This window comes from Pogoniulus pusillus, chromosome 19 (assembly GCF_015220805.1).
Source record: "Pogoniulus pusillus isolate bPogPus1 chromosome 19, bPogPus1.pri, whole genome shotgun sequence".
NCBI classification, from domain to species: domain Eukaryota; kingdom Metazoa; phylum Chordata; class Aves; order Piciformes; family Lybiidae; genus Pogoniulus; species Pogoniulus pusillus.
The window spans coordinates 5,563,224-5,589,275 of NC_087282.1; the positions used below are offsets into that span (position 1 = coordinate 5,563,224).

Below are 26,052 nucleotides of genomic sequence, written 5' to 3' on the forward strand. Positions count from 1 at the left end.
TGTTTGTACTCCTCTGTTACCTGTGGACACTGTGCCATGCTGAGATGAGAATGTTCTCCAGGTCTTTGCTGAGCAGGCTGTGGGCCCCAGCTTTCAGTGGTTGCAGTCTCTGGAGGTGTGTTTCTATACACATAAAAGTTCTTTACCATGAGGGTGGTGGAGCACTGCAGCAGATGCCCAGACCCCATCCCTGAAGATACTCAAGGTGAGGCTCAACAGGGCTCTGAGCAACCTGATCTAGTTGAGGATGTCCCTGCTTACTGCAGAGGGGCTGGACTGGATGACTTTTGGAGGTCCCTTCCAACCTAGACCATTCCATGATTCTATGATTCCATGAAATATCACCAGAAAGTAATTTCTGTGCCTCCTACAACTGGCACAGCTGCAGCTGATGCTCCTTCCAGCCAGGCTGGGGTTACTGTGTGCAGGGAGATGGGGCCTGGTTTTCGCTCGAGGAGCATGTTGTGACCACAGCTTGTGGAAGCTGGCATCACTTGCTGTGTGCTGGAGAGGAGAAGAGTCCTGGAGGACTCCTGATCAAATTCATTTTGCTGGGTTTCCATGGAAACAAGCTGAGCTGTACCGAGAGCAGGCAGAGTGCTTGCAGGAGGGAGGTGAGCCTCTGCACGCTGTTTGCAGGGATGTCCCTGGCTTGGGAGCACAGTGGGATTCCTTCAGCAGCTCTCCACACATGTTCCTGGTGCTGTGTGAGCAGGACAGACCCTGCAGCCACCTCTTTCCAGCCCACACCCTCTCCCTCCTGCCAGGCCTTGGGTGTGTGAAGCGGGGGTGTTTGGCAGCCCTGTCTGTGTGGGGAGGGAAGAGCTTTCTGGGTGCCTGATAGGAGGAGGGAGAAGAAGGGTTTATCTCTGCCAACTTGGAGATGTGCTCCTGTTTTTTCCCACAGCTTCCTGCCCAGCTCCATGACCGTGGTGGCTCCTTCCTGCTGTCCAGCTGCTTTCCTGTGGCTATGTCGTATCCCTTTCTCCTAACCACCACTCCACCCCCATGGCCTGCCCCATCCCCTGGTATCACTGTGGCACCATTTGGGTGTCACCAAGGGAAGGGACAGCTTCTCAGTGAGTGTGTGAGCAGCACAGGGCCAATGTGCTGCCCTGGCTGCTGGACTCTGCAAAGACACAGCCCCCAGGCAGGAGCATCTTCTGTTCCCTCGGTGGTCGGTGCTGTCCTGCATGTGTGCACATGGTTTGGCAGAAGGCTGTGTTCAGCCACGGGTCCCTACGTGTTCAGGGATGAGTTTCATTGCTCTGGAGCAGTCTGGTTTCCATTAAAGACTCCTCAGGAGCCATGCCAGGTCCTTGCATCACCGCCTCCCTCCAGCTCCAGACCCCTCTCCTTCCCTAACACCACAACTTCCACACTTGCTTTTCTGTGTGGCTTCCACAGTCTGTCAGGTGGCTGCTCTGGCCACCTCAGCAATGTTCTCAGTGACTGTCTCCTCAGCATGGGACAGCAGGGCTGGATCTCTGCCTTCAGCCACCATCAGCTCCAGGCAGTGGTGTGGCACAGCATAGTGAACGGGTCCTCACTCCAAGAAGGACATCATGGTGCTGAAGTGTGTCTCAAAGGAGGGCAGCGAAGCTGGTGAGGGGTCTAGGGCACAAGACTTGTGAGGGAACTGTTTAGCCTGGAGAAAAGGAGGCTTAGGGAAAACCTTCTTGCTTTCTACAACTCCTTGGAGCCAGGTGGGGGCTGGTCTCTTCTCACAAGGAACAAATGATGGGACAAGAAGAAACAGCCTCAAGTTGTGCCTTGAAAGGTTTAGGTTGGTCTTGAGGAACAACTTCTTCCCCCAAAAGGTTGTCAATGCCTGGAACAGGCTGCTTAGGGCAGTGGTTGAGTCCCCATCCCTGCAGGGGTTTCAAAGCCCTGTAGATGTGTTGCTGAGGGTCATGGTTTAGTGGTGACCTGACAGTGCTGGGTTAACGTTTGGACTTGATGATCTTGAAGGTCTCTTCTAACCAAAACGCTCCTATGAATGCACATCATTGCCACTTTCAGCCTACTTCTAGCTTTGGTGACAGTGAGGATGACTCCCCTAGATGAAAACCATTCCTTATCCCAGGCAAACCCCAAGAGCAGTGCACTAATGAAGGGGTGCTCCTTTCTTTTCCCACTGTTAAGCTGTGAGACGTGGCTTGCAGCACATCCACCTGGATTTCCTTCAGCTAGATGATTTGCAAATGCAATTTCAGGCCCAGACAGTGCTTTGAAAGGAAAATGGAACTTAAATCAGTAATTTTTTTCTTTTCTGGTTAAAATGTATTGTGTTTGGCTTTTTCAAACTCCTGCTGCTGTTTCTCTACCCCTATTTCTATAACCTCCAGCAGCAGCAGCTGGCCAAGTTCTGTTCCATCAGTGCTGGAGCTAAAGACTGAGCTGACACATGTGGTGGAAAAATGGTGCATGCAAACTCTCAGTCCTGGCCAGGGACAGTGAGAGGGGTCTGTGTGTGCTCCAGGCTTGTGGGATGCATGCAGCTGGAGATGGCTGGGCCTTGCCACCTTCCCCTCAGCCAGCAAGCCTGGAGGGAATGGAGAGACTGGCTGTGGAGGGGACAGATGGATGGACACTGGCTGAATGGAGAGACTTGGTGTGGAGGGGACAGATGGGTGGACACTGGCTGAATGGAGAGACTGGCTGTGGAGGGGACAGATGGATGGACTCTGGCTGGGATGTGGGAGGACAGGACATGGTGACACAGTGCTGGGTCAGAGTGGGTGTCTGAGTGCAGTGATTGAAGCTCACCCACTTATAAATGCAGTTAGGAAGTGAGGAGGACCTGGTCAGAGGCCAGCAGCAGCCAAGGAAGATTCATAGATACATAGAATGATTTAAGTTGGAAAGGACCTTAAAGATCATCTAGTTCCAGTGCCCCTGCCATGGGCAGGGACACCTTCCACTAGATCAAGTCACTCAAGGTCTCATCCAACCTGTCCTTGAACACCTCCAGGGAGGAGGCATTCACAACCTCCCTGGGCAACCTGATGGTGAAGGTTTGCAGGGGATCAAAGATTCTCCTGAGCTACAACTGAACGAGAGCCTCTGGCCCTGGCCTGAAGCAAACTCTGCAGGGTCTGAGAGTGAATTATTTGCTGAGGTTTTCCATCAAATCAATGACATCATTCTGTGCTGGAGTTCACCCATTTACGTGCTCTCAGCACCCCCCCCTAGCAGCTGTGCTTAAATAATCACATTCAGGCCTGAATCTGCCCATTCAGGAGCCAAAGTTTGACCCGTCGGAGGAAACTGCTGAAGGAGGCTTTTGAGGGGAAAGCAGAGACTGTATGCACTTTGAGGCCATGCTTCTCTTCAGGCTGGGACCACACTGTCCCCATACACTTCAGGACCCTGAGGTGCCCCTGGCCTAAGGACAAGAGCATTATGGGAGCAGGATCCAGAGGAGGGCCATCAAAATGATCAGAGGGTTGGAGCACCTCTGCTATGAAGATAGGCTGAGGGAGCTGGGGTTGTGCAGCCTGCAGAAGAGGAGGCTGCAGGGAGACCTAACAGCAGCCTGCCAGTACCTGAAGGGGGCTACAAGAAGGCTGTGGAGGGACTGTTTGCAAAGACCTGAAGGGATAGGATGAGAAGCAATGGTTTGAAATAAGAGCAGATTTAGGTTGGATGTTAGGAACAACTTCTTTGCCACGAGGGTGGTGTAACACTGGAGCAGATTACCCAGGAAGGTGGTTGAGGCCCCATCCATGGAGATAGTCAAGATGAGGCTTGACAGGGCTCTGGGCAACCTGCTCTAGTTGAGGATGTCCCTGCTGACTGCAGGGGTGGTTGGACTAGATGAGCTTTGGAGGTCCCTTCCAGCCTAAACCATTCTGTGGGGACCTGCCAGGATCCCACACGGGCTGCTTGAGTTCTTTTCCCAGCATCCAATTCAGTGTTGTCAAATTCTTCTCTCTCCTTCAGAGCAGCATTTCAGAACCCCCCACGTTTGCCAGCAAGGTGATGACTTCTCTTGTCACTGAGTCTGCAGTGGAAAAGAACAAACACAACTCCACCTGGATCACCATTTTCCTCAGGCTAGAAATGCTGGGGGTAGCTTATGCTATGCAGGCACCACTCACCAGTTATTGACACCTCATTCTGGGCTGCTGTTTCCCAACAGGTTTTAACAACTGATTCCAAAAGGGGTTGAGCAGGCCTTTGTTTTTTTCCAAACATGAATTACAAAACCACATGTCCATGTGTTTGGCAATGCAGGGCTGTGGGAGCTGCTTGCATCCAAGAACTTGTAGTGATCACAGGGTCACGACAGGGTTGGAGGGAACCCAAAGAGATCATCAAGTCCAACCCCTCTGCCAGAGCAGGACCATGCAATCTAGCTCAGGTCACACAGGAATACATTCAGACTGGCCTTGAAAGGCTCCAGGGAAGGAGACTCCACAACCTGTCTGGGGTGGTAGGACAATGAGACTCCACAGCCTCTCTGGGGTGATAGGATAATGAGACTCCACAACCTCTCTGGGGTGGTAGGACAATGAGACTCCACAACCTCTCTGGGGTGGTAGGACAATGAGACTCCACAACCTCTCTGGGGTGATGGGACAGTGAGACTCCACAACCTCTCTGGGGTGATAGGACAATGAGACTCCACAAACTCTCTGGGGTGATAGGACCATGAGACTCCACAACCTCTCTGGGGTGATAGGGCAATGAGACTCCACAACCTCTCTGGGGTGATAGGACAATGAGACTCCACAACCTCTCTGGGGTGGTAGGACAATGAGACTCCACAATCTGTCTGGGGTGATAGCACAAAGGGGGTAGATTGAAGCTGGAAGAGGGGAGATTTAGACTGGAAATTAGGAAAAAAATCCAGTGAGGGTAGTGAGACACTGGAACAGGTTGCCCAGGGAGGTTTTGGATGCCCTCTCACTGAGGGTGTTCAAGGCCATGTTGGGACAGAGCCTTGAGCAACCTGGTCTAGTGGAAGGTGTCCCTGCCTGTGGAAGGGGGTTTGGAGCTAGATGGAGCCCAAACCCTTCTATGAAGTGTTGGTGTGTGCCATCCCTGTCTCCCACAGTTGCAGCTTTCTGAATTTCACAAGGCACTGTCTCTGCTGCACCCCCACAAATGAGCCCAGCCCGGGACTCTGCCTCTTGCTGGAGCCCAGAATCAGGAGGACAGCAACATAAATCAAAGTATAAAAGTATGCCTTGACTTTGTCTTAGTGCCTACATCCTCTTCAGTAAGATCAAACAAGTTCAGCCTCCTTCTGTGTGTCTCTGGGGTGTTTGCTGTTGGAGAAAGACACAAAGACTCGCTCCCCCCCCCCAGCTTTGTGCAGGAAGCTGTGGTTGACGCGAGGCTATCAAATCCACCACATCTCCCAGTGCTCTGTAAGAGAAGGATATGGTTTCTCCTGCGGTGCAGTGTTACCTGTGGTTGTCACAGCCCTCAGGGGCTGGCTGATTCTGGGGGGCTGCTGTGTGGTCACTGCTCTGCCTTCAGCTCCTGTGCCAGCAACCAGCAGCCGCCTTGGCAACAACGGAGCCACTGACCAAGCTGTGAAGCAGCCGCACAGGATGCGAAGGCACAAAGGATCCTTTTGGCTAGAAACTTCTTTGCAGAGTCCAAAAATAATTTGGGCTGAGCTACCAACCACCATCAGGAAGTGTTTTTGCTCCAAGACTGAAGGTTTCTTCACCAGCGGGCCAGGAGCGAGCCCCGGGGCCATCTGCAGATGCTGCCATGAGCCCAGCTTGAGCCCTCCGGCTCCCTGCGCTCAGCTGCAGCACTGTGGAGCTTCTCTTAGGGCCTGTTTGTGTCTGTGACCCCCTGAAGAGGGGCAGTTATTTTGAGTCTTCTCCTCTTCCCCACGTTTATTTTCTGACTCTACAGACCTTTTCTCTCATACAATGAAAACATTGCTTTGAGCCATGCCAAGTCTGTCCGGCAGCCTCCTTGCTCCACGGAGCTGTGCCGATGCCTGCGTGGCACCAAGGATATCTGCTCCTCTGAAACCAGTCCTGCATCACACTGCATGTGCAGCTGGGTGTTTTCCTGCAAGGGATGTGGCCCTGGCTCTTCTGTAAGCAGCAGGCCATGAGGCTATTGATCAGCTGTTTGCATGATATGAGGCATGCTCTGCTCACTGCTCCCTGGGATAGGACAAGCAGCAGTGGATGGAAGCTGCAGCACAGCAGGTTCCAGCTCAACACAAGGGGGAACTTCTTTGCTGTAAGGGTCCCAGAGCACTGGCACAGGCTGCCCAGAGAGGCTGTGGAGTCTCCTTCTCTGGAGCCTTTCCAGGCCTGTCTGGATGTGTTGCTGTGTGACCTGAGCTAGATTGTATGGCCCTGCTCTGGCAGGGGGGTTGGACTGGGTGATCTCTTTGTGTCCCTTCTAACCCCTAGCATCCTGTGATGCATTAGCATTGCAGAAGCACTTTCAGCAGTCCAGAGAATGAAAAAGAGAATAAAGCAGATGCTTTCTGCAGCCTCTGGTGGGTGTCAACACTAAGATGTTTTCTGAAGTGCCTAAATTCAGGATGTCTGTGGATTTTCCTATAGCTTTGTTCCATTCAGGCTAAAGTTCTCAGACTTGCTGTTTCTGTGGAACAACTGCACTAACACAGCCTCATTGCTCTCTCCTTGTCCAGGTTACTCCTCTGCAGTACAGAAATTCTCCCAGACTTTGCAGTCCTTTCAGTTTGACTTCATTGGTGACACACTGACAGATGATGAGATCAATATTGGTAAGTTTCCTGCTTTTTGATGTACACTTTCAGTAACTGAGAAAGTTTCTCCCCCAGTACTCTGCTTGGTTCTTAAAGAGCATCCATCAGGAGCCAGGTTATTCCATAGTATATTTTAGAGTCAAACTTTCCTGGGTGGAATTTCACATTCCCAACGCAGTGCATAATTTTAAGGAGTCATAGAATCTTGGAATGGTTTGGGTTTGAAGGGACCTCCAAAGGTCATTTAGTCTGACCCCCCCTGCAGTCTGCAGGGACAGCCTCCACTAGAGCAGGTGGCTCAGAGTCTGACCTTGAATAGCTCCAGAGATGAGGCCTCAACCACCTCCCTGGGCAACCTATTACAGTGTTCCACCACCCTCATGCTAAAGAACTTGTTGCTAACATCCAATCTAAATCTCCTCTCATTTCAAACCATTGCCCCTCATCCTGTCACTGCAGGCCTTTGTAGACAGTCCCTCTGCAACCTTCTTGTAGCCCTCTTTAGGTACTAGAAAGCTGCTATTAGGTCTGCCTGGAGCCTTTTCTAGCCTGAGCAACCCCAGCTCCCTCAGCCTGTCCTCTCAGCAGAGGTGTTCCAGCCCCCTGATCATTTTCATGGCCCTGCTCTTGATTCACTCCATCAGGTCCATGTCCTTCCTTTGTTGAGGGCTCCAGAGCTGGACACAGTGCTGCAGGTGAGGTCTTACCAGAGCAGAGTGGCAGAATCACCTCTCAGGAGCTGTTGGCCACGCTTCTTTTGATGCAGCCTATAATGCCACTGGCATTTTGGACTGCAATTTTCAGAGGTTTTCCATGGCTCCAGCCCTGCTCAGTGCTGCCAGGCACTGGCCTCCTAGCAAGTCCTGTTTCCCAGTGCCACAGGTGGAGTGGGAGCAAACGTGGCACTGAGCATCAGCCTCATTGCTTGATTCAGGTGGGTGCTGCTCCTAACACTGCCTTTGCTGTGCTGAAAACAAAACCAGAGCTGCCCCAAAATGTCCTGAGTAAGGCACCAGGCTGCAAACTGCTGGGAAAAATTAATTACTGGATGTGTTATCATATGGAAGATAACCACCAGTCTCTGCTTTCACAGCAGGAGAGCCTACGGTACATCTGTTTTGGGATTAGCAATCCTGAAGCTATTTTATGTCCCTGCCAGCTTCATGCAGCTCTGCAGAGAACACAACTGCCAGCTGCACCCAGGCAGCTAAACCAAATGGCCTCAAGTGCCCTAAACATCATGTTCCTCACATTCATCCTGCTCTTGGCTCAGTCCACAGGATCACAGGCTCACAGGATGTCAGGGGTTGGAAAGCACCCAAAGAGATCATCGAGTCCAACCCCCTGCCAGAGCAGGAACAGTTAGTTAGTGCTGTTGAATGGCCAGTGCAGGGGTGGCAGCTGGCAGAGGGAACAACAAGAGATCCTCCAGGCTCTGATGGTCTGACCTTAGCCCATGGGACAAAACCTTGGGGCTCCTGGGATGGATCTACTCGTGATGGTGGGCACAGGGCCTGAGCCTGGCTGCTGTTGGGGGCTGAACAGATGAAAAACAGCAAAGGCCAAGCTTTTGGCAGGCTGTTGTTGGAGAGCAGCTGCAAGTGTGACACTGCTGATGTCAGGTCTCTCAGCCATCGTGGAAAGGGGAAGGAAGTAAAGCCTTTGGGTTGTTTTATTTAAAGCCTTTGAAAGCAGCTTGCAGCTTGCCCTTCAGAGTCTGATTTCCTTTATGGAAAAGTCTCTAGGTGAAACCCACTGGAAGTGAGTCAGCCTCCAGAGCTGATGGCACCAGAGGTGCTGAATTTCCAAACACCTCTGAATAAGGGAGAGGGAAATGCTGCCTTTTGCATGCCCCTTCTGGCAGCAGAGGGATCTGAAGCAAACAGCAGCCCAGGGAAGGAGCGTCCCTCTTGGCTGGAGAGGATGAAGTTCCAGCAACCTGAGCCTCTGTGCTGGGAGGGGGGGAGCAGAGCACAGCAGCAGAGAGATGGTGTGACAGGGCTGTGATCAGCCAGTGTGGTGGGGCTTTGGTGAGCTGGTGCAGCAGGGCCAGGGCACCTAGAATCTTAGAGTCATAGAACATAGAATCACAGAACCAGAGTTGAAAGGGACCACAAGGATCAGCCAGTTCCAACCCCCTTGCCATGCCCAGGGACACCCTACCCTAGATCAGGCTGGCCACAGCCTCAGCCAGCCTGGCCTGAAACACCTCCAGGGATGAGGCCTCAACCACCTCCTTGGGCAACCCATTCCAGCCTCTCACCACTCTCATGCTCAAAAACTTCCTCCCCACTTCCAGCTTTGCTCCATTCCCCCCAGTCCTTTCCCTATTTGATAGCCTAAAAAGTCCCTCCCCAGCTTTTTTGGAGGCCCCCTTCAGATCCTGGAAGGCCACAGAAAGGTCACCTGGGAGCCTCATCTTCTCCAGACTGATTAGCCCCAACTCTTTCAGTCTGTGCTCACAGCAGAGCTGCTGCAGCCCTCTGAGCATCCTCATGGCCCTTCTCTGGACACTCTCCAGCATCTCCACATCCCTCTTGTAATGGGGGCTCCAGAGCTGGATGCAGTACTCCAGGTGGGGTCCCACCAGAGCACAGCAGAGGGGAAGAATCCCCTCCCTGGCCCTGCTGGCCACACTTCTCCTGCTGCAGCCCAGGCTCTGCTTGGCCCTCCAGGCTGCAAGTGCACACTGCTGGCTCCTGTTGAGCTTCTCATCCACCAAGACCCCCAAATCCTTCTCCTCAGGGCAGGAAGCCTGCTGGAAATAGCAGAGGTTGAACAGGGATATTGTGGGTGGAGGAAAGGAGGAAGATATACAGCAAATGTAAAAGCTGTGTGGTGAAAGCAGCATTTCCCCACTTCTGTTTTTGCAGGAAAGTCTTTGTTTAGCTTTTTTTTTAAGGAGAGGTCCCTGCTTTCCCCATTAAAGAAGTCTGTGCTGTGTTTCTCCTCCTCCTCCACAAACCCAGCAGTGCTTGCTGCGGCTGAGCCTGCTTCACAGGGCTCCCTTATTCCCAGAACAGCAGCAGGGCGTTGGCACCTCCTTAGCAGCTTCCATGTCCTGCATGGGTGCCAAAGAGCTGCGTGGGAGCTCGTTTTGTTGTGCAGGGTCTGGGAGGGAAGCAAAACATTCACTTGCACTTCTTGTGGTGCTGCAGGGAACAGGTTTGAGCTGTGTGTCAGACGGTGCAGCTCTTGCTGTTGGTGCAGGCAGACAGCAGGCTGGAACCCTTGGCAGGTCAAGTGGTGGCTTTGAACGCTGTAAGTGTGAGACAGGGCACAGAGCTGGCTTGGTGTTGTGAGCAGCACTTTGCCCCAGGGATGTTAATAGTTACACCTGCATTACAGCGTGGCTGTGGTCCCTCTGTCAGTCACCCCTGTGGGACCCCAGTTCAGCAGCTCCTCAGAAGTAAATGGAGGAATGAAATGAGATGAAGGATCCCTCCCCTCCTCCCTCCCAAGCACGGGAGCCTGAAATCCTCTTTTTGACATTCCTGGATGCTGCTGACCATGGCCAGCTGAGCCACTGCCAGGCAGTCCACAGGCATGGCTGGGCAAGCAGTGGTGGCACACACTGGTGACAAGCAGCAGTGGCAGGCAGCCTCCCTACTCTGCTCTGGAGAGGTTTGCAAGTGTCAAGTCGGGCTGGGAGTGTGGCTACCCCCTGGTGCTCTCTAACACTGCTGCTCTGGCAGCAGGGTGTAGCCTGAGCCACACATTGGTGGTGGAAGGACAGAAATCAGAGGGTTGCTGTGACTACAGCCAGGAAATGAGTTCCTGGAATCTTCCTGTAGAGCAAAAAAAAAACCCATCTAAAGAAAGTTTTAGGCACTGACATTTTCTCTCTAAGTTCAGGGCTGGATTCTCTTTCTCCCCAAGATAATTCCTTTCCTGGCTCTGGCTCCTGGTGGCTGTGTGCATTTCAGGTTTCACCTCATCCTGAGTAACCACAGTGAAAGTCATCATGTCAGCCCTGTGGTGCAGAGTAATAAAGAAGTAGGACACTGCATGTGCCAGGCTCTGAAGTCTTTGTATTAGGGGAGAACTCAGAAGTTCCCAGCTCATCAGGCAGGTTCTATTTTGATGCTGCCAGCTGAGGGATGGTGTCACAAGGCTGTGGTTTTCCCTTTGTGTGTGTCTCAGCAACTGCAGAGTGAATCCCCTAACAGCAGGAGCTTGTACTCCCTGGCTGTGCAGCAGCATCACAGCTGGTGCTGAGCAGAGGGATGGGTACTTCTCCTCAGGTACTGCCTGTGGATGAGGGGAAAGGGCCTCAGCTGGCAGACAGAACTCAAAAGCATCCCTCTCCCCCTTGTCTGTGGGATGAGCTGTTGCTATATGTCCTTGCTCTATGCTTGATTTCATCCCTCACATGTTAATCCTGCCAAGCCAGACGTGCTGGAGCTCTGAATGCTTTGAGCTCTGGTGTCAGCCAGACGCTTCTGGGGCTCTTCGAGTCATTCTCAGAGTCTTTAAATTGCTCAGTGTGCTTGCAAGGGGGGAGTGTAGGGTCCTGCCTGCCAGCTCAGGAGCTCCTGTAGGATTCCCAAAGCTATTCTGTGCTTCACACATGGCTGCAGGAGCGAGGTGACTCAGACCTGTCTCCATCACTGCTCCCAGCAGGGTGCTGCTCTGGCAGCTGGAAGGTGGTGAGTGGCACCATGGGAACCTTTCCAAGCTGACTCCCAGGTAGCTCCCAGGAACACTGAGGCAATCTGACCATTCCCTACAGGTGCTCAGCACACAGCCACACTATGCATAGGCAGGTGTTTGCCCAGTGTCTTGGAGGACCAAGGCTTCTGCAGTGCTATTCATTGCAGTGCTTGGAGTCATTTTCTGTTGAGAGAGGTTTTGTTTCCTCCCTGCTGCAAATTCAGCCCCTTCCAGTGGGCAGAGAGAAGGGCTGAGTGTTCCTTCTTGGTGATAATCCTGTTGATGTGAGGAGATCACCCCCTCCTACTTAGGCTCTTCTTTTCCCAAGACTAAATAAACCTTGTTTCAGTTTGTTAAAGAAAAGGTTTGATATTTTTGTTGCAGCAGAACTCCAAGAAAAAAGTACTGTCCACAAGATCTGTTTGATTTTTAACATCTGGGGGAGTGGTGTCAATGTCTGTGACCATGTCTGCAGCCACTGCTTTTCTCACAGGTACATGGGAGTAGTGTTTCTTGTCAGTGACTACAGTCCTTATCAGTCTGGGCTGCTTTCATTTCCCAGACTTGTCTTGGCCCTGGAAAGTACCTGCAGCTCTTCCCAGCTTGGGCAAAGGTGCTGAGCTCATTCTGGTGCTGTTGGCAGCCATCCAGGCAGGGCAGGCAGCCCTACTGTGCCTGCTGTGGCACAGCCCAGCCTGCTGTCCTTGGTCCCCTCCCCTCGTTTGCCCCTTCCCTGCTGCCTGCCTTAATGGCTTTGCAGCATTAACATCATTCTCCTTTCTTAGAGCATTGCCCAGGCAGGAGGTCTTCCTCTCTAGTGCATGAATCAGTGCACCTCATAGTCAGCCTTCACCAGTGGGATGGGTGGGCAGAGGCCATGGGGATGAGATTTAACAAGGCCAAGTGCAGGGTTCTACACTTTGGCCACAGCAACCCCAAGCAGAGCTACAGGCTGGGGACAGAGTGGATGAGAGCAGCCAGGCAGAGAGGGACCTGAGAGTACTGGTAAAGAGTAGCTGAAGATGAGGCAGCAGTGTGCCCAGGTGGGCAGCATCCTGGCCTGGCTCAGGAGCAGTGTGGCCAGCAGGACAAGGGAGATTCTTCTGCCCCTGTGCTCAGCACTGCTCAGGCCACACCTTGAGTGCTGTGTCCAGTTCTGGGCTCCTCCATTGCAGAGAGATGTTGAGGTACTGGAAGGTGTCCAGAGAAGGGCAACAAAGCTGATGAGGGGCCTGGAGCACAGCCCTGTGAGGAGAGGCTGAGGGAGCTGGGGGTGTGCAGCCTGCAGCAGAGGAGGCTCAGGGCAGAGCTGCCTGCAGCTACCTGCAGGGAGGCTGTAGCCAGGTGAGGTTGGGCTCTGCTGCCAGGCACCCAGCATCAGAGCAAGGGGACACAGTCTCAAGTTGTGCCAGGGGAGGTCTAGGCTGGGTGCTAGGATGAAGTTGTTGTCAGAGAGAGTGATTGGCATTGGAATGGGCTGCCCAGGGAGGTGGTGCAGTTGCTGTCCCTGGAGGTGTTGAAGCCAAGCCTGGCTGGGGCACTTAGTGCCATGGTCTGGTTGACTGAATAGGGCTGGGTGCTAGGTTGGACTGGATGATCTTGTAGGTCTCTTCCAACCTGGTTGATTCTATTCTATTCTATTCTACTCTACTCTACTCTACTCTATTCTATTCTGTTAAATGGCCAGACCAGGCCATCTCTCCTCCCTTTTGTTTTGGCAAGCCTAATTTGGTGATGCTGGAGGTGCAGGCAAGTTTGGGCATGTCCCATGCCTCAGTGCCACATGCCAGCTCCACTGAACATCCTCTTCTTTTCTTGACAGCTGAGTCCTTCAAGGAGTTTGCAGAACTGCTCCAGGAGGTAGAGCTGGAGAGATCCATGATGGTAAGGTGATCTGAACTGTGCTCTGGTAATTACTGCCTCATCACAATGTTTAAATGCCCAAGGTACCATGGAATCTGGGGAGCACTGGGAGTGTTGTGCTTTGTACAGTGTCTGGTGCTTGCTGCCATCGCTGTGGGCCCTGAGCTAAGGGGAAGTGCTTGGCAGGGATGGGGAGAAGTTGTCCTACACAGTGTCCAGCACTCCTCCTGCCAGGCAGGAGCCCCAGGACCCTGCCATAGGAGCACAGAATAGTTTAGGTTGGAATGGACTTCAAGGCTCATCCAGTTCCAACCCCTATGCCATGGGCAGGGACACCTCCCACTAGAACAGGTCACTCAAAGCCTCATCCAACCTGGCCTTGAACACCTCCAGGGAGGCTGTGGATCCACAACCTCCCTGGGCAACCTGTGCCAGTCTCTCACCACCCTCACTGTAAAGAACTTCTAACATCTACTCTAAATCTCCCCTCCGCCAGTTTAAATCCATTACTCCTCATCCTGTCATTACAAGACCCTTTAAGTAGTCCCTCCCCAGCCCTCCTGTAGCCCCCTTCAGATACTGGAAAGCCACTCCAAGGTCTCCTCAAAGCCTTCTCTCCTCCAGGCTGCAGAGCCCCAACTCATAGCCTGTCCTCATAGCAGAGCTGCACCAGCCCTCTGAGCATCTGCAGCAGGTTTGCTCTGCAGAGCCAGGTGGATGTGAGCTGGCTTTGTGATGAAAGAATAAGAAGCAAAATGTATTTTTTAGCTTTGTTTTTTGCCCCCACCCCTGCCCTGTGCCCCTGCCCTCACTGGCACAACTCCGCAGGCGCTGCGTTGCCTTCTCTTTCCCGCTGCGCTGTGCCCTCTGCCTCTGCAGAGCTCCTCCAGCGCTGAGTGCTGGCTTCCCCTTGCACTCCTAAGTCCAGGAAAAACACGAAGGGTAGGCTCGGTGGAGAGCTTTTACAGCATGCCAGGAATGTGCTGCTTGGCTTCACTTTGCTCTGCCTCGTGCAGCAGCGAGAGCTTGTGCCAGGCTGCTGGCTGGGACACGCCGTGGGGACATCCCCAGCGTGGGACCGCAGGCAGGCAGGGAGCAGGAGGAAACCAGTCAGAGACTGGAGGAAAGCTGTTAAGATTTCTTTATTCCTTACAGCCACTACATCCCAGGTAGTGTGGCTCCTTTGGCAGTGGGTATAAGTGGGCAGAAAGGATTGTGACTGCTTTTAGGGATGCTGCCCAACTTTTCTGCCCCCTGCTTGTAGGACCAGTCCTTTGCAGAAGCCTGCTCAGAAAGTTTCACGCTCTCACCACGTTGATCAACTTAAGTCAGCTGAAGGGATCATGGCAGTGCAGTGCCACATCCCCTTCTCAGCCTCTCTCCCCCTCTCTGGAGCTCAGAAGAGGGCCTGTGACAGCAGCACATCTCTGCTCCCTTCTGTCCTGTCAGAGCAGGCGGGGCAGCTTGCTATGGGCTTAGACCCAGCTGAGCTGAAGCCTCCAGTGTGCTTTGGGGATGTATTTGTTCTGCTTTGTGCTGTTCTGAGAGAGAAACAAGCAGCCCAGCCTCCTGGGGCTGCTCCATGTGAGGGCTCGCCCAGCCAGCAAAGAACATCCCGTGCTCCCAGCCTTCCTGTGGCCAGTGGTTCTCCTAAAATGGGGTGGGTGGCAGGTGCTGGCACTGACAGGATTGTCCTGCCTGGGCACAGCCTGTGGCACAGGGCTGGTGGCAGGCTGTGGAAACTCAGCTGTATTCTACAGTGTTTCCCCAAGCCTTACATGCAATGAGGAGAAGGCTGAGAGGGGATCTTATCAATGTCTATAAATAGAGATTGGGCTCCTCAGTTCAAGAGAGATATTGAGATACTGGAATGTGTCCAGAGAAGGGTGACAAAGATGGTGAGGGGCCTGGAGAACAGCCCTGTGAAGAGAGGCTGAGGGAGCTGGGAGTGTGCAGCCTGCAGAAGAGGAGGCTCAGGGCAGAGCTCATTGCTGTCTGCAACTATCTGAAGGGAGGCTGTAGCCAGGTGGGGTTGGGCTCTGCTGCCAGGCACCCAGCTACAGAACAAGGGGACACAGTGTGAAGCTGTGCCAGGGGAAGTCTAGGCTGGATGTTAGGAGGAAGTTGTTGTCAGAGAGAGTGATTGGCATTGGAATGGGCTGCCCAGGGAGGTGGTGGTGTCACCGTCCCTGGAGGTGTTGAAGCCAAGCCTGGCTGAGGCACTTAGTGCCATGGTCTGGTTGATTGTCTAGGGCTGGGTGCTAGGTTGGACTGGCTGAGGTTGGAGGTCTCTTCCAACCTGGTTGATTCTATGATTCTATATCTGAGGGGTAGTGTGAGGATGAAGGTGCCAGGCTCTTTTGGATGGTGCCCAAGGACAAGGACCAGTGGGTACAAACTAGAACACAGGAGCTTCCACCTCAGCATGAGAAGACACTTCTTTATGGAGAGGGTGATGGAGCACTGGAGCAGGCTGCCCAGAGAGGCTGTGGAGTCTCCTTCTCTAGAGGCTTTCAAACCCCACCTGGATGTGTTCCCCTGCAGCCTGCCCTGGGTGATCCTGGTCAGGCAGGAAGGTTGGACTGGATGATCTCTGGAGGTCCCCTCCAGCCCCTGACACTCAGTGATTCTGTGAAAGGGCTTTTCTGTGTATTAAAGGTAGCCATGGATGGGTTAAGTGACTTCACTTACAGAGAGGGAGCAAGTTTGCAAGTCAGACACATTTAAAGTCAGAGTTTCTTGGCTTCTAGCCCAGTTCAGCCTCTAGTTAGGGGAAAATGATTCTGGGTGCTGTAACTGAACCATTTCTTTGCTTGTGCTGTAGGTGCAGAATGCCAGTGATCTGCTGATCAAACCTCTGGAAAGCTTTCGCAAGGAGCAAATAGGATTCACCAAGGTAAGGCTCAGTTGGTGTCGTTTATTTGTTTTCTCTGTTTGCATTCTGGGCTGTTGGGGTTTTTTCTCCTGCTTTTTGGGGGTTTCTTTGGTTGGTTTTCTTAGAAAAGCAGGCTATTGTTGTGCTGCATTTCAAATTCATCCTTCCCCATTTAATGCTGCCTTTCAGCTGCTGGCACGAGGGAGGCTGTGCTGTGACTTTTAGTCTGATTTTTCAATCATAAGCAGCTCCAAAAACCTTTTGCTGAATTCTTTGGGCTCTCTTCTGGCCTAATTCCAGTGCTGTCTCCATTGTGAGCAAGGAGCACTTGTGTTGAGCAGTGATCAGGAGACACTCTTTGCTTCCTTCTCTCTTCTCCTCTTTGTTTGTTCAGTGCTGTTGAGAATAAAATACTTTCTTCAGCTGAGTGACTCTTAGAGCAGGAGGGAGAGAGCAGCAGAGGCAGGCAGGCAGTGCTTGCTTGTGGTCATAGGGCTTTTGTCATGAAATATTTCAATAAAGCATAATGAGTCTTTCAGATGGACCAAATTTTGAAAGAAGCAACCTATAAAAGGCCAATCCTGCACATGTTGAGCAGAAAAGATTATTTTTCCCTTCCCTGCTATCAAGAAATCCAGGTTCCATGTTACTCAGAGGCTGCTTGAATTGGGGCTGGCTCTGAACCAGTGCAGAAATGGAGCTGTTTTGGAGAGCATTTAGGGCTTGGATTCAGCCCAGCCCATCTGGAGCCTTTGACATTTAATAAATACAGGATCTGAGAAACGGTCTTTGGTCACCATCCTGCCCTTCAGAACCCCCTGTACTGCTCAGTGTGTGTAGATGCATTCTGCAGTAGCATGAGCATGGCCCAGGTGGTGGCTGTGGCCAGCAGCCTTGTGCTGGTGAAGCTGCCTGAGCTAGTACAGGGAGGAGGCCTCCTCTCCTCCCAGCCTTCTCACCTCTTCACCAGCTTGCCAGTGGGTTTTGCAGCAGATCTGTGTGTTATGAGCAGGTGGACATGCCCAGGGCTGAGAGGAAGCTCCCTCCTGGTTGATCTTCCTGCACTAGCAGATTTAGGAAGTGGCTCTGGGGTCAAAGCCCAGCTTATTTTCCCCTCTGTGTTTATAGAACACTTAAGTTGAGGGCAATGGTCTACAAATATTAAGATGACAGTATTAAAGTGTTCTTCAGGCTGTCTTCTTCTCAAGTAGCCCTTGAGGCATGTAGAAATTACTTTGTGTCCAGCCTGGGATCCTCTCTGCTCCAAGAGCCATGCCTGTGTGTCTTGGACCCTGTCTCCTGCTCCAGAGCTGCTGCCCAGCTGGCAACAGGCAAGTGTCTCAACACAGTTGGTGGGTGTGGTCTGGGCAGCAGATGCTCTGAGCACTGACACAGATTCACCTGGCAACATACAGCCCTTCCTTGGTCTCTGCTGATGGGACAGGGTGCAGGCATCAGTCAGTGACCATGGGAGGGTGCAGCTCAGAAGCAGTTGAGAGAGGTGGCAGGCGGTAGGGGTTCATGGCAGGTTGCTTGGAGCTCTGTGTGGTTTGGCTTTGGGTTTTGTTTCATAGAAGGAACATGACTGTCAGGTGCTCCTTGGTGAGGAGAGGGCTCTGCCACAGCTCTGCAGGAGTGCTGGGGTGCAGGAGCTTGCAGGGAAGCACTTGCCACCCACTGCATTTGTAGGTGTGAAGAGTTAGGGCTGGGCTGGCCACTAGATGAGTGACAGACACTCTGCGTGAAGCACTCTCACACTGATGGGGTACAAAGGAAAACTAGAACTGGTTTCATACAAGTAGCAATAAAATGGAACAGATACAAACCAATGACCAAATCTAACCCCCAGTGGCAGTTAGCCACAGTCACCCCTGATGCTGTGGGCAGTCACTGAGGAAGTCCCAGACTGGGCTCAGTGGCAGACAGGAACCAGATTAAGGAGCTTAGTTCTGGAACTGGATTCAAGAATACAAGGATCAAGATTGAAGACTGAGTCTTCCTCAGACACAGGCTTTCCCCTGGTGTTCCCTCAGCTTTGTGTTGAATGTGATGTCCATGGGATGGAATCCCTGGTTGGTCAGTTGAGGGCCTCTTGTCTGGTCTGCTCCTCCCAACAGGTGCCACCTTAACGACTGCACCCAATGGTGGAGTGCAACACTGAGCCTTGCCCACTCCAGAGCCTTGCCTTCACCTGATGCATTGCTGACAGGAGCCCACTCTGGCCTGGGTCCCACTGCACTGTGTGCTCCAGGTCTTGCCTGGGTGCAAAGCCTTCCTTCAGTGCCAGCCTGCAGAGCTCCTTGGAGTCAGTCACATCCTTCAGTGCCAGCCTGCAGAGCTCCTTGGGGTCAGTTGTGTCCTTCACTGCCAGCCTGCAGAGCTCCTTGGGGTCAGTTGCATCCTTCACTGCCAGCCTGCAGAGCTCCTTGGGGTCGGTCACATCCTTCACTGCCGCCTGCATTGCTCCTTGAGGGTCAGTCACATCCTTCACTGCTGCCTGCATTGCTCCTTGAGGGTCAGTCACATCCTTCACTGCCAGCCTGTAGAGCTCCTTGGGGTCAGTTGTATCTTTCACTGCCAGCTTGCAGAGCTCCTTGGGGTCAGTCACATCCGTCAGCAGAAGGCAAGAAACACAAATGAGGGCTCCTCACAGTGGGGCTCTGTCAGCAGGGAGTCTCTCTCCCGTTCTGCTGTACCTCTGCTGACTGGCGTCACCCGAGTGGATCCTTCCTGCTTTACACCAGGGAGGAGAGAGGCCAGGGCCAGGCTGTGCAGCAGAGCAGAGACATGACACAGGGCATTTGTGCCCTCTGCTTCGTTTCCATAGCTTGGCTGAGTCGCCTCCTGTGAGATGTTTTCTGTTCTCTTCACAAGATGCTGAAGCCAGATAGGAAAAGGCTTTGAATTGGGTCTTTGTGATGACTCTGGTTGGAGAGCAGCCAGTCAGTCTTGACTGAGACATCTGAGTCTGCATTAACCCATTTTCAGGGGATGAATGGAATCTCCTCAGCCTGAGGGTGAGCTCCCACACATGGCAGCCTCTGGGCTGTCACTTGGGACCTGCTGCAGCCACCTTCTCCTGCTAGCCACGCACCTGTGGGAGCCAGTTGCTGGGGGAGCCAGTTACTGGTGATAGCATCCTCAGGTAGATGCAGCAGCTGTGGTTGCAAGTGACCCATGAATAAATGGGGGTGGGTAGACTAGATGACCTTTGGAGGTCCCTTCCAGCCCAAACCATTCTATAATTCTATGAAATTTGTTGTGTACATCACAGAATCACAGAATGTCAGGGGCTGGAAGGGACCTTGAAAGCTCATCCAGTCCAACTCCCCTGCAGATCAGGATCTCCTATACCAGACCACACAGGAACACATCCAGGTGGGTTCTGAGTATCTCTAGAGAGGAGGGAGACTCCACAAACCCCCGGGGGCACCTGTACATGGTGCTCCCCTGGACACCTTGACTCTTTGAGGATGTATCTTGATGGCCAAGGAAGCTAGGAGGAGAGGAAATGGATTGAAGCCTGAGGAGGAGAGATTTGGACTAGATATTAGAGAGAAGTTCCTTACAATGAGGGTGGTGAGACACTGGTTGCCCAGGGAGGTCATGGATACCCCCTTACTGAAGGTGTTCAAGGCCATGTTGAGCAACCTGGTGTAGTGGAAGGTGTCCCTGCCCATGCTAGGGGGGTTGGAACTAAATGATCTTTAAAGTCCCTTCCAGCCCAAACCATTCTATGATTCAATCATTGCTCTTCCAGTGATTTGTTGGTAAATGTTTGCATGCTTAGACATCAAAAAATAAAAGCAGAGGATCAGGGTCCCCAGGGCTGACCCATTTATCACCTTATTTATGACCCATTTATGACACCTTACTCAGACTCATAGAATCATAGAATAAGTCAGGGTTGGAAAGGACCACAAGGATCAGCCAGTTCCAACCCCTCTGCCATGGGCAGGGACACCCTACCCTAGAGCAGGCTGCCCACAGCCTTATCCAGCCTGGCCTTAAACACCTCCAGGGATGAGGCTTCCACCACCTCCCTGGGCAACCCATTCCAGGCTCTCAGCACCCTCATGCTGAACAACTTCTTCCTAACATCCAGTCTGAATTTACCCATTTCTAGCTTGGTTCCATTCCCCCCCAGTCCTATCACTACCTGACAGCCTAAAGTCTCTCCCCAGCTTTCTTGTAGGCCCCCTTAAGATAATGCAAGGCCACAATAAGGTTACCTAGGAGCCTTCTACTCTCCAGACTGAACAGCCTCAGCTCCCTCAGTCTCTCCTCATGGGAGAGAAGCTAAAGAGCCATGGCTGGAGGTGCAGCACTGCTTTGGTGTTGCTTAAGGGTGAGTGCACATGGGTTGTCTGTTCTTCCTTTGCTGTTAGGTCATATTCCTGGAGGCAGAACCACATACTCAGTCCAGGCAGTGAACTCAGTGGATGTTGTGCCATGTGCCATGTCTGCTGGGCAGCAGCCATGTTTGCTGAAGCCATACCTGACTGTGAGGCTGGAAAAGCAGCAGAGCAGTACATGGGGTGGTGGAATGCTGGATGAGGAGGGGCAATTAGGAGAGTGCACCCACTGCAGATTGGCATGGCAGGGGAGGCATGGTGGGGTCCCATGGGGAGCATGGTGTTACTCAGCACACATTCCAGAGCCCTGCAGCACAGTAATGGCAGTGTTTTGCAGCAGACACAGCTCTGCAGCATCCTGAGGAGAGCACCCTCCTCACCCCACCTCGAAGGACAGACCCCCTCAGGGTGCTGCCACGTGGCCAGTGCCTGTCCCTGCCTCCCTGCCAGCAGCCTGCCAGCTGTGGGCAAGCTCTGTAGCCTGGCTGCAGTCATAAGGTTTAGGAGCACATGAATAGGGAAAGTTCCATTCCAATTCCACTTGGAAGAAGACAGTTAAAAAAAAACAAACCACAAACCCAGCACAAAACCCCAAACCAAACCCAAAACACAAAAGCAAAACAAAGGCAGAGAGCAAGAAGCTTGCTTGGGCTCAGTGTAAGCTGCTGGGGGAAGGTTTCTCCACTCTGGGGTGCTGAATAAATGCAGTGTCCTTCCTGAGGCTCTCACACAGGAGGTAACTTTCCTTCCTAAAAGCACCTGATTAATCCTGTTGCCAATATTTCATGGCTAAACGCTTTCAAAGAAAGGGAGGACAGTAACTTGTGCTTGCTTTGTGTCTCTGTGGGAGGAAGATCTAAGGAGCTTTTAAGAGAAGGCAGTGGATGAAGGGAAAAAAAGGCCAGGCTGAACTGAGTGTGGTTTTTCAGCAGTGCTCCTTCTCCACCCCTCACTTCTACACATTCTTTTTGTTGTATCATCTGCAGATGCATCACAGAAGTCAGTTAAGCTCAAGCGTGAAGTGTTTCTTTCCACATGAACACACTTCTTTTCTTCCCATTTCTTCCCTCCACTCTTTGGCAGAAGCTGAGGCAGAACCTGCTGCCCATCTCATGGCTTCAGCTCCTCTCCAGCAGCAGCAGCAGCTTGAGATTTCTCCAGACTGGGGTTTGAGTTGACTCAGTGCTGCATTCATGGAGTGGTGGTGGCCATGTCACCGCCTGTGTCCGTTGCTGTGTGTCCATGTCATGAGCACACAGTTGCTCTGCTGCAATTTTTTTACTGTTACCTCTGTCAAAACAGGGCACACTGGGCTGGGAAATGCAGCAGATATGAGTCCACTCCATATTTTCAGGCTATCCACTTGTGAAGTTGCTCAGAGCCATGTCTGAGGAGGCAGCCAGGATGAGGATATGAGAGCGAGGAGCCTGGGGTCACCCAGTGCCAGCTGTGTGCCTGTCTGTCGTTACTGGCCAGCTGCACATGCTGCTGGCTGCTAGTCTCCCACCTCAGCCCCTCAGCTGTGTTCAGAGGTGGAAGCTCCTGGCAAGCAAAGTGTGTTTCATTTAATTTCTTTTCCATTGTCTTTAAAAGAAGTAGCCCTGTGAGCTGGGCTGTGGCTTGCAGCCTGCTGTCTGTTCTGGGAAGGGAGTTTCAGAGGATCCTAATTAGCAGCTAAAGGTTAAGGGAGAGTTTTGCCAACTCTCTTTGGCCCTCCCTCCTTGCAGTCCTTCCCTGCTCCATCTCTTGCTCAAATTGGAACCCAGGGGCTGCTGGGGGGCCCCAGCTTTGCCCCTGTCCCACACAGAGCTGGCTGAAGCTGCTGGTGGCTTGGCTGCTGGACAGGCAGCTGATGGTGCTGGGAGGACTCCTGCTTGTTCCTGGTTAACACAGCATCTGCTGAAGCTTTTGAAGAGCGCTTGGGTGCCTTTGCTGCTGCAGGACTCTGCCTGCAGTCAGGTGCAATCAGCTCTGTTCCTCTTGGTGAGCAAAAAAAGTTGAGTGGCTTCTTGAACTTGGCAGATCCTAACGGGGAGGTAATGCTGTCCTGTGTGGAATATTCATGAGGAACTAATTTGTGTTCATGCTTCAGTTCATGCTTCAGTCTGGGTGGGTTTTCGGTGGTGTATTTTTTTGTCTTGGCTTGCTCTGTTCAGCAGCCAACAAGCTGTTAGAAGCCTTGGCTTGACAAGCAGGCAGGATCTGTAGTTCATCCTTCTGCTTTTCAGTTATATGTTAATTAGCCAGAGAGGGAAGTGATTGGCAAAGTCCCTTTTAGCAGCCGAAAATGCTGCTCTGTGCTGTGCTCCTTTCCATGCAGCAGCAGCAGCAGCAGCTCTCTGCAGGAGCGAGCGGCACTCCACGCACTGCTGTCCATCTCGGCTCTTGGTCTTGATGATCCCTGGGGAATGCTTGAAATTCCACACCCCTGGCATAGCCCTGTCCCCCTGCCCACCTGCGAGGCATTCCCTGAAGGAGCTGCTGTCTGCCCTCCCAGCTCCTGCCATGGAAAAAGCTCTTCCATTGCTGCCCAGGCTTCCCTTTCTTCTCACCAGTCCTCTCATCTCCCAGCCTCTGCTGTAGGATGGGCTGGGTCTTTCTGTGAGGTGCTGCCCATGTGAGCTAGAGGAAGAGCTGCTCTATGTGCCCTAGCTTATGGTCTCCCCTGCAGCTGTGGGCTTGTGGTCCTGTGGCCATCTGCAGAGGCATCATGACTGCCCACAGCTTGTGGTTTCCTCATGGGCTTGTGGTCCTGTGGCCATCTACCATAAGCACCGCAGCCATCCACAGCTCACAGCCTCCCCTTGGACTCATGGTCCTGCAGCTGTCTGCATGGGCACCACAGCCACCCACAGTTCATGGTTTCCTCATAGGCTGGTGGCCCTCTGGCCATCTGCACAGGCACCGTGGCCACCTACAGTGACATCAACTCTCCTGGGGCTGAGGTGCTCCTCTCACTGGGAGCCACAAACTGCCAGGCAGCTGCACACAGGCAAGTCCCCCTTGCCTAGCACCATTCTCCTGCCTGGCCACAGCACGACCAGGCTCTGGCAGGTAGCTGCTCCTCATCCTGCTTTCCTGCAGCTCCTGGGGCTGTAAAACAGAGGGCAGAGGGTGAGAGAGATCACAGGCTCACAGGATGTCAGGGGTTGGAAGGGACACAAAGAGATCATCCAGTCCAACCCCCCTGCCAGAGCAGGACCATCCAGTCTAGCTCAGGTCACACAGCAACACATCCACACAGGCCTTGAAAGTCTCCAGAGGAGACTCCACAGCCTCTCTGGGGAGCCTGTGCCAGTGCTCTGGGACCCTTACAGTAAAGAAGTAAAGATTGGTCCCTGCTCTGGACTGGAGCAGGCTGCCCAGAGAGATTGTCTCCTTCTCTGGAGACATTCCAAACCCACCTGGATGCATTCCTGTTTACCTGCTGTAGGTGATCCTGCACTGGCAGGGGCTTGGACTGGATGATCTTTTGAGGTCACTTCCAACCCCTAACATTCTGTGATTCTAATGTTACCATCCCTCATGACCAGAGTGGGGACAGCAGAGTCACCCCATGTTTGCAACTCACTGGCATGGAGAGGCAGGACAGGTCACCTTGAGCCATGCCTCATGTTCATCTGCTCACCTGTGGGTCTCCATGGGAGCAGGGCTGAGAGTCCACTTCCATGTGCCACGTCTGCAGGGGAAGCTGAGCTCTTGTTGGTTGAGTTTGGAGGTAGCTTACCATCAGTGGGGGCTTTCAGGACCTGCTGCTGCTGAAGTCCTCCTCTCCAAGGTACAAAAAGTTGGCAGCAGGAGAGGTGTGAGCTGCAGACCTGCAGAGCTGCCTTGGCCCCCTGTGCTTTTGGTGCAGCTCTTCCACTGTTTCACTGCACTTCTGTGGCCATGGGCTTTGGTGGGCTGCTCAGTACCGAAACAAGAGCAAGCCCAAGCTCCTGGCTGTGCTGGCCATGGCAGCTGATGTCACAGCTGGCCCAGAAGTGCAGCCTTAGAGCCCCTCACAAAGGCTTCTGCTTCTCTAGGTTTGGGCTGACTTCTCAGGGTGTTAGTCACGAGGGTGGTGGTTTGTTTTGACAGACCTTCCTGGCACCAGCTCCACAGCTGCAGTTCTGCTTCAGTGAGATTTCACTCTTGGAAGACTCTCTGCTCCTCTGGATTTGATATGGATCTCTTCATGGGAAGGCATAGATTTGCTAAGGCCGAGTTGCAGTGTTCCTGGCACTGCAGGAGAGGCTTTTCCCCTCAGGGATTTAATTGCAGGGTCTGGAGGTGTTGGATGAGGCTGTGGGCAGCCTGCTCTAGGGTAGGGTGTCCCTGGGCATGGCAGGGGGGTTTTAACTGGCTGCTCCTTGTGGTCCCTTCCAACCCTTGACTGATTCTGTGATTCTATGAATGGGAAAGCAAAACTTCATAGCAGAACTGAGTACAGAAAGAGAAAGGGCTTCCTTTAGGAAGCACAGCTTCAAACTTTGTGTTCACTACTGAACTGATGAGGAGAACAACCTAACATCCAGCAGTCTGACACATCTCTATCTCCTGGTGGCATCACTGTTTGCTTGTTCATTTGTTTCTGCCTGGGGACCAGAGACCAGAAGGTCAGGGCTTTGAGGAGATAATTGCTAAAGGACAGCAGGAATTCCACAGCAGGCTGGGCTTTCCTAACACTGCTTTCCACCTTCTTGAGCTTCCAAAAGCTAGGCAGAGGATTTCAGCATCCTATACATAGCCTGCAGTATGTACACACCAGTCTTCAGCTGCTTGAACCAGGCTTTGAGGCTGCTGTCAGGCTGGAATTTCCTTACTGTAGCCATTCAGCTGCTTGCGATGGCTCAGTTACCAGCTGATGTGGATATTTGTCAGCTTCTACTCATGGCTGTTTCTTGATTTGCCACAGCCCTCTTGTTGTTGTAAGGCACAAGCACACAGCCTGGCCCTCAGCTCAGCTCCTACCTGCCTTCTCTTGGGGTTTCATTCTTGAATCTCTCCTTTTGTTCTCGACCCTTTCGTGTCTTCCAGCGCAAACAATTTTGTTACAGTGGTTCCTTCACCAGCTGTTTTTTGCTTAGCACATCAGACCCCAGTTGTGTTTACATGCCTGTGGTGGGCATGTTTGAGGTGGACAGGAGCTCAGCCAGAACCAAACTATCTGCAGGGAGGCCTCCAAGAAGTGCACCTAAATCCTGCTTAGGCAACAGGCTGTGAACGCAGCGCAAATGGAAGAGTGACCTCTTGTTCTGGTGGGTCAGCCAGAAGTGCCCCATGGGCTTACTGAATTGCACAAAAAGATCTTGGCCTTGCTGCATGTTCTTTTCTGGAAAATGCCAGTAACTGGTCCTGCTTCCACTCTTGTGTTTACAGGAGAGAAAGAAGAAGTTTGAGAAGGATGGTGAGAAGTTCTATTCCATGCTGGATCGCCATTTACATTTGTCTTCCAAGAAGAAGGAATCCCAGTTACAGGAGGTGTGTGTGTGGGGAGCTCTCTTCAGAGTTGGATTCAGAACCAACACCATCAGCTGCTCTAGATCTTGAAAATGGGGGCAAAATTATCCCTTTCAGGAACTAGTTGAAATTGATAAGTAATTAAA

General features: G+C 52.5%; 1 protein-coding gene across 1 annotated transcript in view; it reads left to right on the top strand.

Annotated features, from left to right (window-relative positions):
* OPHN1 (oligophrenin 1) overlaps positions 1 to 26,052 on the top strand; it is an 83,753-nt gene that overhangs the window by 20,497 nt on the left and 37,204 nt on the right. Inside the window, exons 2-5 of the mRNA XM_064159031.1 lie at positions 6,641 to 6,736; positions 13,194 to 13,255; positions 16,059 to 16,130; positions 25,826 to 25,927. Of these exons, the coding sequence (XP_064015101.1) occupies positions 6,641 to 6,736; positions 13,194 to 13,255; positions 16,059 to 16,130; positions 25,826 to 25,927 (332 nt within the window). The remainder of the gene's footprint in view (positions 1 to 6,640; positions 6,737 to 13,193; positions 13,256 to 16,058; positions 16,131 to 25,825; positions 25,928 to 26,052) is intronic.